General features: G+C 43.6%; 1 protein-coding gene across 3 annotated transcripts in view; it reads left to right on the plus strand.

Annotated features, from left to right (window-relative positions):
• Positions 1-3,736: 3,736 nt before the first annotated feature.
• Ylpm1 (YLP motif containing 1) overlaps positions 3,737-13,628 on the plus strand; it is a 73,158-nt gene continuing 63,266 nt past the window's right edge. For all 3 annotated transcript variants that reach the window (XM_023703663.1, XM_004624863.2, XM_023703666.1), the window contains exon 1: positions 3,737-4,765. In XM_023703663.1, coding sequence (XP_023559431.1) covers positions 3,893-4,765 — 873 coding nt within the window. In that variant the 5' untranslated portion in view covers positions 3,737-3,892. The remainder of the gene's footprint in view (positions 4,766-13,628) is intronic.

The raw sequence follows: 13,628 nt of genomic DNA on the forward strand, positions 1-13,628 counted from the left end.
GATTTGTTCTACTGGTGTTTGTAGATAGGATATCAAGTCCGCATCTTGTACAGCAATTAACCAGTAGGAAGAACGTATGCAATGTGTCAATTTTTGAAACTGTCCTACCAATTTGATTTGAAACTGTCTCATTGCTATTTGTTTATCAATAAAATTATGGGGGAAAAAAGCAATAAAATTGTATATGTACATATTCTAAAAAAAAAAAGATATTTATAGCCACCTCACCCCCATGCTCCTCCACACAATCGTGATAATATGAAAATCTATTCTTTGTTGTAGTTGGAAAACTGAATTTTTCTCCATTAAGGGTGAGTTCTGCTATAATTTTTTTATTTTGTTTGATTGTTTTGAGGTCCTGGGAATTGAGCCCAGGGCCTCACTAGGCAAGTGCTGTAGCACTGGAGTTACTATAGTTTCCAGTAGACACTCCATCGGATCAAGGAAGTTCTTTGTTTCTCTTTGGTACTAAAGATTAAACCTATGGCTTTTGTGCTGAGCTACATCCTCAAACCTTTTCTTTCTTTCTTTCTTTCTTTCTTTCTTTCTTTCTTTCTTTCTTTCTTTCTTTCTTTCTTTCTTTCTTTCTTTCTTTTGTGGAGCCGGGGATTGAACTCAGGCCCTTGTGCTTGTCAGGGAAGCGCTTATTCTACTGAGCCATCTCCCCGGCCCCTTCTTTACATTTTTGAATCGGGTCTTACACAGTATGGGGTGCCTCAGCCTCCCCTAGTGCCCAAATTACAGGAAAGCACCACCATGCCAAGCTTTAAGTTGCCTTGTAGTTTTTGTTTGCTAAATCTATTATCCCACCAGGGAGATGGCTCAGTGGAACAAGTGCTTCCCTGGCAAGCGCAAGGGCTTGAGTTCAATCCCTGGTTCTGCTAAAATAAATAAATAAATCTATTATCCCACTTAAAGGAAGAACGGCTTGTTTCGGCTTACAGTTTCAGGGTTTTCAACCTACACCTGCTGAAGAAGCACACTGTGTCCTGTTAGGGACAGGTGGTAAGGATGCCAGTTCATTTCCTGGCAGCCAAGAAGCAAAGAGAAAGAGGAACAGACCAAGACCCCCACACCCTCTCCACGGCCACACCCTCAAGGATCTAGCTCTAGCTGACGCCTACTAAGGATTCCACCAGCAGGCCAGAGGTATAGCTCAGTGGCAAGAGCGCCTGCCCAGCAAGAGCAAGATCCTGAGTTTGATTTTAAAAAAGAAGAAGGAAAAGAAAACAACCCTAAAGATTCCACCACCTCCATAGAACATTACAAGTTGTTAACAAAGCCTTTCATTTTAGGTTCTCTGGAGAACATTCAAGATGTAAACCACACCAAGCTTTTCAAAAAGTTGTAAATTTTTGTTGTTGTTTTCTTGTTTTTTGTTTGTCTCTTTATTTTTTTGTTTTGTATTTTGAGACAGGGTCTTGCTTTGTGGCTCAGGTGGCCTTGAACTCACTATTTAGCTCAGGCTGTCCTCAAACTCAGGGTAGCACTGCCTCAACCTTGTAAGTCCTGCGATTACAGGTGTAGGTCACCACACTTGGTTTAAAAATCATAAAATTGGGCGGGGAGATGACTCAGTAGAATAAGTGCTTCCCTGGCAAGCGCAAGGGCCTCAGTTCAATCCCTGGTTCTGCCAAAATAAATAAATAAATGAATGAATAAAAATCATGAAATTTTAGAGGCTGGAGAAATAGCTCACCTGGTAAGCACAAGGACCCAAGTTCAATCCCCAGCCCCAAATGCTGTGCAGTCTCAGCCTGGGGTCCCCAGATGCGGGTGTGGTGGCACACATCTGTAATCCCAGCACTCAGGAGGGTGAGCCAAGAGGATCTGTGTGAGTTGGAGACCAGCCTGGGGGCTACAAAAGTGAGCACAAGTCCAGCCCCAACTGCATAGTGAGACCCTGTATCAAAGCAAAAAACAAAACAAAACAAAACAAAAAAACCAAAGACCAAAAAACAAAAACATGAAATTTTAACGTTAAAAAAGATAATTTGAAACTTTTTAAAAATTATTTTTCTGCATTTTAACAAGATGATCACATTTTCTCCTTTAGTCTGTTACTATAGTGAATTACTTTTTTAATATTTTTATTTTTTTTAAATTTATTTATTTATTTATTTATTTAGTGTGTGTGTGTGTGTGTGTGTGTGTGTGGCCAGCTCAGCACACCAGGGGGCGGGGCTGGCTGGCATGTGGTGCTGGGGATTGAACCCAGGTCGCTGCGTTTTTGCTTAGCTTGTTCTAAGTAGGTGCTTTAGACCACTGAGCCATCTCACCAGCCCCACTTTTTTAATATTTTTAAAGGAGAACTTTAAAAAATATTAACAATACAGCTAATTTGAATTTTTAGGTTGATAATGTGCTGTTTCTTATTTGGGCTCTGGTTTCACAAGTGTGATTGGTTTGCAAAAATTCACTATGCTGTATGTTTATGCATATGCTTCAATAAAAAAATTAAAAGGCATACAATTAAATCCCAACTTGAGGAGCTCTTCTTTCAGAAGGATATCTAGTTGTGCAACTTTCCATGCACATTGGTCTCCTGAAAGCGGTGAAAATCTGGGTTGCTAAGATGCCAGTGAAGTCAGATCTTTAAGTGGTACACAATGACATCTTTTTTTTTTTTTTTTTTTTCTATTTTTTGGTACCAGGGACCAAACTTAGAACCTTGTGCTTGTTAGGCATGCGCTAATGCCACTGAGCTTTCTCCCTGGCCCGCACAATATCTTGACACACTATTCTCAAAGTTAGGTACCTTTTTTTCAGAATTCGTGTACCACCTTTGCTTTTCAGTGGTTCACTTAAGCCAAAGAAGTTCTTGTTTAATATGCTGGGAGATTTTTAGGAAGATTATTGGGCTGGGGCGATAACTCAGTCGAATAAGCTCTTCCCTGGCAAGCTCAAGGGCCTGAATTCACTCTCTAGTTCCCCCAGGGAAAAAAAAAAAAAGGAAGATTATGTTCTAGGTCGACTTTTCTATAAATCTGTGTATTTTTTTTTAATTTTGCTTGATGTCTGTTTCTCCAACATTTTTTTGTATTAAAATAACCTAAAAAATTCAATTTTCATAATTTCTCTCTTTTACAATACCTGCAGATGTTGCCTATTATATAGGCCTGCAGGAGTTGGTGCAGTCTTACCTTCTGTCTTTAAAATACATTTCCTTTTTTCGCCACCTCATTCCCAGTTGGACTTTGGGATAGAATTTATAAGTGTATTCATGTAATTTGGGAAAAATTGACATCTTTCCAATTTTCTCTCTTTTTACTCAGAATAATAGTCCTTTATTTCAAGCGCAATTTTATTCTCAGCTATAATCTTGTAGCTCTCCATGTAAGCGCTACATTTCTTATTAGAGTTATTCCTTGTTTTGATTTTCTGGTGTTGATGCTGCTGTGATTGTTGCTATTGTGAACAGAACCTTTTTTTCTTCTTTTTCTTTTCTTTTCTTTTCTTTCTTTCATTTTTTTTTTTTTTTTCCTCTCTCCCTCTCATTCAAAAATGAACCCATAAAGCGATAGGATCTCTACCATCCCTTTCGGTTGTGAGACTCTATGGTTCCTCGTTTCTATGAGAACATGCTACTCGTGCCTGCATTACCCAAACTTGACGAAAGGTGGAAACCGCGAGTCACCAAGCAAAGGGTCGCTCTATCTCGCCTTTGTTCGGCTCTCGGTGCTACTGCGCAGGCGTAGTCGCGCCGCTACGGTCCCCGCCTTCCCGGCCGCAGACCCGCTCGGTAGCGCCGGCGCACTGGCGCGCTCCGTTTACACGCTCCGGGGCCTGTAGCCGCCGCGAGTTCCGGCTGTCGCCGTCGCCACCGCGGCTCCTGGAGGTCGGTTGCGGCGAGTAACGGCGCCAGAACGAGCCCTGCGTCTTCATTTTCGCTATGTACCCGAACTGGGGCCGGTATGGCGGGAGCAGCCACTACCCCCCGCCGCCGGTCCCGCCGCCGCCACCAGTGGCGCTTCCTGAGGCCTCGCCGGGGCCCGGGTACTCGGGCTCGACGGCTCCCGCGGCCCCCTCCTCTTCGGGCTTCATGAGCTTCCGCGAGCAACACCTGGCGCAGCTCCAGCAGCTGCAGCAAATGCACCAGAAGCAAATGCAGTGCGTGCTGCAGCCCCACCACCTTCCTCCGCCGCCGCTGCCACCCCCGCCGGTGCTGCCGGGGGGCGGCTACGGAGACTGGCAGCCGCCGCCGCCGCCGATGCCGCCGCCGCCCGGACCGGCCCTCAGCTATCAAAAGCAGCAGCAGTACAAACACCAGATGCTCCACCACCAGCGGGATGGACCTCCGGGTTTGGTTCCAATGGAGCTGGATTCCCCCCCTGAGTCGCCCCCTGTCCCGCCCGGGTCCTATATGCCCCCATCCCAGTCCTATATGCCCCCGCCGCAGCCACCGCCCTCCTACTATCCCCCCTCTTCGTCTCAACCCTACCTGCCCCCAGCTCAGCCGTCCCCTTCGCAGTCCCCACCTTCCCAGCCCTACCTGGCGCCCACCTCTTCTTATTCCTCCTCCTCCTCTTCCTCCTCCTCGCAGTCCTTTCTGAGCCATTCCCAGTCCTACTTGCCCCCTTCTCAGGCATCTCCTTCCCGCCCCTCGCAGGGCCATTCTAAATCCCAGCTACTCCCCCCACCGTCCGTCCCTGCTGGGAGTAAAACAACTGTCCAGCAAGAGCCTTTGGAGAGTGGGGCCAAGAACAAAAGTGCTGAGCAGCAGCCAGCTGCTCCCGAGCCAGATCCCTCTACGATGACTCCACAGGTAAGGGAGCAGCGGCCTGCGCCCCGTCTTTGACCTGGAAGGCCTTGAGTGAGCGGGCCTCGAGGCTTTAGTAAGTGCCTAGCCCAACTCAGCAGGTATTGACTAGCTCATTTACACTGCAGGGGACTCCTTAAGAGTCAGAGAGGCCTGACGCCCAGGTTTTTAATTAGCTAAACGTGGATTAGTAAAAGAACAGTGTTTGAAGATATGTCTAGACACCATAGAATAGTGGGATACTCAAGAGTTACTTGTCAGGTGCTGTATATGCGTTGGTTTCCTTTGGTCGACCTGCTAGGTTTTGTTGCAGAGAGCCTTGATTTAAAGTTGTAGTTGAAATTAAAATTTCTGTTTGGTGGGCAACATGAAAAGGGGGCGTCTCAAGGCTGACATATAAATGCATGTAAATCTTTATGGCCAGTTAACTTACTGGAAAAAGGAAGGATGAAATGTAGTTATCAGCTTTCTGAATTAAGAGTTAAAGAACGGAGCATCCTAATTATGTTTATGGGTGCATTCGCAGTGCATGGGTAAATGTCTAGAGACTTGAGCCTTTGGAGATCTATTGATCCATTTTAGGAATTGATTTATCTATTTTTTTACTTAAAGACAGTATTCAGACATGGTCTCTTTGCTACATCTTATTACCATTCCAAAACAATAGCTTTGAGATGTAACCATGATGAAAAAATACGTATAAGTAGATAAAGTTGTGTGATGACTGTTCTGAGCAAGCTGTCCCTCTAAATTTCTGTTGGAAGGAGTGCTTCCCACAGAAAAGATTGACAGGGTAGTAGGAATAAATAGATTCCCCTGAGAGGGAAGATAGAACTGAAGCGGAATAGATCATTTGTTATGATTTCTTAAAATCCACACTTGTACAATTACTGGTCTACTTTAGTTTCTTTCTTTTTTTTTCCCCTCCTACTTTAGTATGAACAAGGAAAAAGCAGAATCTTGTGATATACAGGTTTGGATTTACATATAAAAGATTTTCACCACAGAGGAAGTGTTCTAATTTTATAGTGGTTTAGTATTAGAAATTAAGAACAGAAGCAGGTTGTGCTAAGAAATGATGCGTGGCATGTCATCAGGAGGAAATGTTTGAGATAGGGGACAAAACAGAGTCAGTGATTCTTGTGGATTACACCAAATTGTATCATTCAGATTACACCAAATTGTATCGTTTCTCATTGCTCTATTAATAGAGATGGAATTTTTGTTCTCTCTCTTGCTCGCTTTTTTTTTTCTTTTTGTCTTTTTTGAGACAGGATCTCGCTACGTAGTTCAGGCTGGCCTTGAGCTCACTTTGTAGCCCAGGCTGGTCTCAAACTGGCAAAGATCCTCCTGCCTCAGCCTTACTGGTACTGGGATTACAGGCACACACCACTGTGCCCAGCTTGTTATCTTTTCTTTTCTGAAATTTCCAGTATTTTTGTTGCTAAACTTTCTCAGTTCAAGCCAGAATATGACCTTTATCTCCTCACCTCAACCAGGCTTTTTCTGGCTGTATTGAGAAACAAATAAATTGGAGTTTTCCAGGCTTATGTCAGACTGGACGTAATATAAATACTCTTTCTCTCTCTCCCTCCCTTGTTCTCCCTCCCTCTCTCTCCTTCACTCTTTCTTAACCTTCCTCTCTTTCTCTCTCCTTCCTCCCTTTCTCCTCCCACCCCCCATGTCTTACTGTGTACTTCAGGCAGGCCTCAGATTCACTACGTACCCCAGGCTAGCCTCGAACTTGCAGCAATCCTACTGCTCCAGCCTCCTGAGGGCTGAGATTGCAGGCTTGTGCCACCACACCTGGCTTCCTTTGCTTTTCCTTATATTTTGATCTGTAATGAACTTCATTCAGTGCCTTGAATTTTCAGTGCCTCCATTTCCTTAGTGAAAAGCAGAAAGAAAGTGATGGAAAATGAGACTCAAAGAATGTGCATGGACCCTGTCAAGAAAAGACCTAAAAAAGTGGCTTTCCTCACCTCTGTCTTGGATTCATCCCACTTTCTTCACCCTGCTCTCCCCCTAAAGTTCTGTTACTTTAAGTCACATCTTAAATACAGAGTCCCTTTGGTGCTATGACTGCTTGTCGGTCTGGTTTGGTGCAGTTCTCAGACGTAACGTCCCACGCAGACAGAGCCATCTTCCTTACCTGTTTGATCCTCTCTCGCTCCTGCAACCGTGTCCTGCTGTCAGTAGACTCTCCACCAAGGTTTGTTCAGTAAGAGTCAGGAACTGTTGTCCTTTAGCCTTAAGATACTTCGGTTTATGATGTGATAAGCATGTCTTCATGCCAGTGCTGATCTCTGATAAACCTTCTGCATACTTTTCATTCATATTTTATGAATACAAAATTGAATTATTTTACACAGAAAGATTTTTGAAGTAGAGCAGAAGATTAGGAATGCCTATCATTTGAATTTGGTGCCTCTTAAGATGTTGCCATGTTTATGTCACCAAGGCTGTTTTTATTGTTGCTGTTGAAATTTTTTTTTGGCAGAACTGGGGATTGAACTCAGGCCCTTGAACTTGCCAGGGAAGCGCTTATTCCACTGAGCCATCTCCCCGGCCTCTGAAATATTTTATTATTATTATTATTATTTTTTTTTTGGCTGCCTCAGCCCACCCTGAGGGCAGGGCTGGCATGGCATGTGGTGCTAGGGATTGAACTGTGGTCCCCTGCATCTGCCTAGGCTTGCCTAAGGAGGTGCTTTAGACCTCTGAGCTATCTCACCAGCCCCCAACTGTTGAAATATTTTAAAATAGCCCCTCCATGTTGACTAGGCTAACCCTGAATCTCCTGTCTCAGCCTTCCAGTGGGATTACAGGTACCTGCTACTGCACTCAACTGTAAAGCAAATCTTAGATCTTATTTCATCGCGTCTCTCTCTCTCTCTCTCTCTCTCTCTCTCTCTCTCTCTCTCTCTCTCTCTCTCAGACAGGGTCTCACTATGCAGTTTGGACTGACCTCGTGCTCACTTTTGTAGCCCCCAGGATGGTCTTGAGCTCTCAGAGATCCTCCTGGCTTAGCCTCCCAAGTGCTGGGATTGCAGGTGTGCACCACCACACCCGGTTCCTACACGTTTAATTAGGTGTCTGTAAAGGAAAAATACATCTTTTCTGATGGAAACACAGTATAATATCTAAAAATATTAAGTGTTTCTTAGGGTTTTGTTGTTGTTGTTGTTGTTTCTTTTTTTGTTTTTAGTGTTTCTTTAATCTACTACTTGGTCCATTCAGATTTACCCTATTTCTCCTTGTGCTGACAAAAATAATTCCTTGATATCAGTGATGTTTTGTTGGTTCATTCAAATCAAAATTCAAAACAGGCTGTTGAGTAGACTGAGTATAGGTGAGGATTTTGCCCTCTAACATTTCAGGCAGGTTCATTCTCAGCTGTGGGAGGTTTGTCCTGTGCACTGTGGAGTGCTGCTGAGTGGCCCTGTTCACTGCCTGGCAAGTGCCCGGGTGGGTTCCCAGTTGGGACAACCAGAAGTATTTCCAGGCATTAACCTGTACCCTGGAGGGCACAGCCCCGCTGAGTTGAGAAGCCGTGCTCTAGTGCATTCTTTCCTGCAGTCTTCCCTACCCCATGCCATTAAACTTGGTAAAAATCTATCAGTTTAGAACATCCCACATCCTGGCTTTGCCCTCTCCTCATTTAACTTGTTCCTGTCTTTTGTGTTTCTTGTAAATTAGATGTTAACTCTAAAGCTTCTTCTGTTGAAGTTCGGCTTACTGGCACTTGTAGCGTGTAGATGGTGCTGTGGATGTCATCTGCCTCCTACCGTGTAAGACACCATGCCCAGTCGTCCTGCTGTTCCTGCTGCAGGATTGATCCGTGGGTTTGAACGGTGACAGTGTGGCCCCTCTACTGTAAATCCTGTTAGCGTGTCTAATATTCCATAGTTGTTCATCTACTGATGGGCTTTACATGAGTAAATTATTTCATGAGGGTTTGCAACGTGGTGGGTTTTTTCCCTGTCATGTCTTCCCCATTTACTGTATGGAATTCTGTAAAGAAAAACTTTCACTCATGTAATAGGGCTATTTGACTGGAAATACAGTTCTTATAGGGAAGACACTATGTTCTTGTTTATTTTGGGGACAGGACCTCACTGTGTGGCTCAGGCTGGCCTTGAACTCACTATGTACCCCATCCTGGCCTTGAGCTTGCAGCGGCCTTCCCCTGACCTCCCCCAAGCACTGGCCTCATGGGTGTGAGCCACCATGCTCAGCTCAACAGAATACATACCTGCTACTCTCTCTTTTATCTCTCAATTTTCTGAGTAAAACATTGGTTGTTTAGGGGAATATTTTTTAAAGGATTAACTTTTCTCTGTGTTAAAGAATTGACTAGGAAAAGTGGATAGTAGTCTTTGTCCATGAATTGTGATTTTTCCTCATTCTAAAATAACTCAGGTAAAGCTGTTGACATTTTGTTTTGTTTTATTTTATTTATTTTTTTAGATAGAGCTGGCCTTGGATGCATTATGTAGCCCAGACTGGCCTTGAATTTGCAGTAGTCCTCCTGTCTCAGCTTCCCAAGAGTTGGAATTACAGGCATGCACCACCATGCCTCGTATAAAGCTGTTGACTTTGATAGAGTTTTTAACTTCATGTTTAATATTCAAGTATTTATTGACTAGCCGCTGTGTGCTAAGTATTCTCTTAGGTAGAGATGAAATGGTAAACCCGATATGGCACCTGCTGTCATTGACTTACTATTCTACCCACCCAGTGGGGGGCGTTAATGAGTTGAGCGACATGCAGGCTACTATGGGATTGTAAGGCGTAAAGCATTGTTAGACTCTTCCATAAGAAAAGATAAACTTGTGTGTTTATTTATTTATTTTTTTTTTTTCGGTACTGGGAATTGAACTGAGGACCTTGTGCTTATCAGGCAAGTGCTTATTCTACTGAGCTATCTCCCTGGCCCAAAAGTTGAGAAGAAATTATTATTATTATTATTATTTATTTTATTTTATCTTTGGTGGAGCCGGGGATCGAACTCAGGCCTTTGCACTTGCCAGGGAAACGCTTATTCCACTGAGCCATCTCCCTGGCCAAATAATTTTTTGTTATTTTTAAGTTTATTTTTAAGTATTCACAGTATGTTACACAGGCTTTAGCACATAGTAGATGGAAAAGAAATATATTTTCTAAATTTTAAAACTTTTATTTAGGAATTAAGTTCAGTGAGGATCCCTTAAAGGTCTGGGGGAGAGCAGTAGACATAAAACTGTTGAGAGAAAACCCTTAGACACTTTATTCTAAGGGCAGCAGAAGGCTTTTGCCTAAGTAGGTGTGACAGATTGGCCATTCTGAATACTTTTGGGGCTGGGAATTTAACCTGGTACTTCGCCCATGCTAGGCAAGTGCTCTACATTGAGCTACACCCCCAGCCTCAGATTGCCATGTTTGAAAGTTCACTCTACTCGCAGTATAGACAGTAGAAGTGAAAGGCAAAAGATTGGGGCCGGGAGCTGGCTCAGTGGAATAAGCGCTTGCCTGACAAGCACAAGGGCCTGAGTTCAATCCCTGGTTCTGCCAAAAAAAAGAAAAAGAAAGGCAAAAGATTGGTTTAGAAAAAAGCAGTCGTTGGAGCTGGGGAGATAGCTCAACAGTCTAAGTACCTGCCTGGCAAGGGCAAGGACCCAAGTTCCATCCCCAGTACCACATGTCCTGCCTGCCCCAAAACCAGGTTTGGTGGTGCACACCTGTAATCCCAGAGCTGGGGAGGCTGAAACAGGAAGATCATTACGAGTCTGAGCTGCATAGGGAGACCCTGTACCAAATACATACATACGTACGTACATACATACGTACACACATAACTTTACAAAAAACAAAAAACAGTTGTTGAGGCAACCTAGGCAAGAGATAATAGTCACTTGGACTGCATGGTGTTATGGAGATGGAGAGAGGTAGAAAGACTGCGCAGATACTTAGCTGCTGGGATTTAGTTGGGGATTGAGTATTTCGGTAAGGCAGGCACTAGATGGGGTGGATTGCTGGCTTGTTGGTGGCCCTGTTTATTGAAATAGGGAGGCCCAGAAAAGGAGGAGGAAAAGCAGATATGGCAATGAGGAGGAACTGAGGTAACTTTCAGACACGTAAAGCCTGGGGTCTGTGAGACATAGATTCCAATTGGAGATGTTCATTGATGGATACAGGTCTGGAGTGTAAAGCAGGTTATGGCAAATTGTTAGCATAAAACAGGGTGCCCTGTTTGCAGGTGCAAAGGCAGAGGGCTGTGTGTAGGGTAAGAGCAGCAGCCAAGGGAGCCGGTAAAGGAAGGTCAGACTGCATAAGGACGTGGAAGATCAAGACTTCAGTGCCGTGGTGTGCGAAGGGGACAGTACTGGCAAGCCTGTCGAGGCCGAGTGCCCAAGCCACCACCCAAAACCAACTTGTTTATCTGAAGTGCTCAGCTGCTGTGGTGATCCCGGGGCGTGTGGTCGCACGCTGGCAGAGAGGTGCTGCGTACCTGCGGCATGCGTGTCGTAAGGTCCCCACCCCTGCTCTAGGAGCAGGGAGCTTTGTCAGGTCCTGCTGACGGGTCAGGCAAGACAAAGATTCTGAGTGTTCTTTTGCCCTTACTGACATGTAGATTATTGTTGACCTTGGCAGGAGCAGTTCATAGTGACTGAAGCCATTGTGCATTGATTGAGGAGTGATGGAAGGTGAGGATGGGGCTGGTGAGTATAGACGACTCCTTCGAGAAGTTTGTGACTGAAGGGCGTGAAGAGGATGAAGGCAAGGGCTGGAGGGAGAGATAAAGGAGCATTTTGCTTTTTAGAATGGGGCTGGGAATATAGCTCAGAGGTGCAGGGCCTGCCTGGCAAGTGTGAGGTTGTGAGTTTCGTTCCTGGTACCAAAAAATTTTTTAAAAATACAGCCCTTCTTCTAAAAATGGGAACTAAGCTTTCTAGAGCAGATTGTGAGCCTTAAACTTTTTTTTTTCTTAAAAAAGTTTTAACTCTTCTGTTTATTTATTTGGTACAGGGTCTTGCTGCACATCTCGAACTTGTAGTGATCCTTCTGTCTCAGCCTCCCCTGTGCTGGGATTATAGGTGTGCACCACTATGCGTGTTTTGATGGCTGGCACGGCGCACCTGGGCTTCCAGGGCCAGCATGACATACAATACCAGGGATCAAACCCGGGTCCTTGTGCTTGCCAGGCAGGTGCTTGGATTGCCAAGCTATCTCCCCAGCTCCCCTTAAAAAATATTCAAAGCAAAATTTTAAATTAATTTGTGAAATATAAATGCAGTTCATTATTTTATCAGAATTTTCTCTCTCTTTATGATGTAAATCATTCAGTATTAGAAGCATTTTTAATTTGTAAACCTGGAAAGGAAGGTAACCTTCCATATTACTCTTAAAATATTACACCCAGACACCTATTTCCTGCTTGCCCTACTTGGAAATCATTTACTGCTTAGTTCATTACTGTTATCAAGTATCAACTGGTCAGGAAGTGCTTCTTGAATAAATCGCTGTCTGTTTTTAGTACTGATATTTGTGGCAAATAGTGCTTGTGTTCTTAAATCTGTAGTCTCTTTTTGAATATCACATGGGCTGTGATTTCCCTCCACCTGATCACCAGGATCCCATGTGAGATGGGATTGTCTGAGCTGATAGGACTTTGAGAAGAGTAACTCAGAGGCTGCCTGCAAGTTCAGGTCTGTCTTTTCCTATCTAAAACAGAGATAATCACCCTTCTCTTGGGGTCACTGAGGACAGTTATGAGTCATACCATCATTATTCTTTTGTAGAATTTCCATAGTGTGCTGAACCCTGGTCCTAGGATTGATTATATTTGGTTCCTGTACATAGAGCTCATATTAAATAGAAATTGACCTGTACAGCAAGCTGCCAGTGCATCAACAAGTTACCCGAGCCCTTAAAGGAAGGCTGTTACCCAAAGTGTGTCTAAGACAAAGATCGAAAGCATGAGAATAGGTCATGCAAACTGATAAAGAATCTAAATGTGTCTCATCTTCAAGACCATTGCCTTCTGGTTTAGGAAAACTACTTTGCTTGTCTCTTAGTGATGCTTTCAGAGCAACAAAAGCAATTAAGGAAGATTAACTTCTATTTGAAAGGAGCTGGATTAATTTTTAACGTGAAGGGATAGGCTGTTGTTATTTTGGGTATTTTCTTTTTAAATTTTATGTATTTGATACAGGGTCTCACTAAACAACTGGGACTTGTAGTGATCCTCCTGTCTCAGCCTACAGAGTGCTGGGATTATAGGAGTGCACCAACGCACTCCGTCTCTGTAGCCAGTTTGGCATACCCAGGAGCAGGGCTGGCATGGCAAGTGGTACGCGGGATCAAACCCTGGTCCCTACACTTGCCTAAATGGGTGCTTAATCCACTGAGCTATCTCTGTGGCCCTGAGCACTTTCTTAAAATAAAGAAAGTTGAAAATAGTTTAACATTACATTATTGTTAGCTGTCATGGTGTACTTTTTAAAATCTTGAATAGTAAATGTAATTATATACTGATAATTATGTATATGGAAATCAGAAACAAAAACCCCAAACTTCAGAATGGAGTTAGTGGGATGTAATTCTTCTCAGTGGAGTGGAGTTAGTTTGAGGTCCTTAAGTGGCCTCGATGGAAAATCTTCAGCTGATATGCAAGCATACAATCTTCTGCATTTCTTATCTCCTACCCAGTTCTTTAGCAAAGTGATAGAATATACAGTAAGATGTCAATAATGTAACACCCATTGTTAGTTTGCTATTCCTGTTTTGAAAATCTGTATCATATGTATTGTTATATGTTATTGTTTTATCTTTGGTTTTGCTATTTGTTTTTCTGTTGTTGTTTTTTTACTTTTTTTTTTTTTTTTTT

This window comes from Octodon degus, unplaced genomic scaffold (assembly GCF_000260255.1).
Source record: "Octodon degus isolate 3935 unplaced genomic scaffold, OctDeg1.0 scaffold00007, whole genome shotgun sequence".
NCBI lineage: Eukaryota > Metazoa > Chordata > Mammalia > Rodentia > Octodontidae > Octodon > Octodon degus.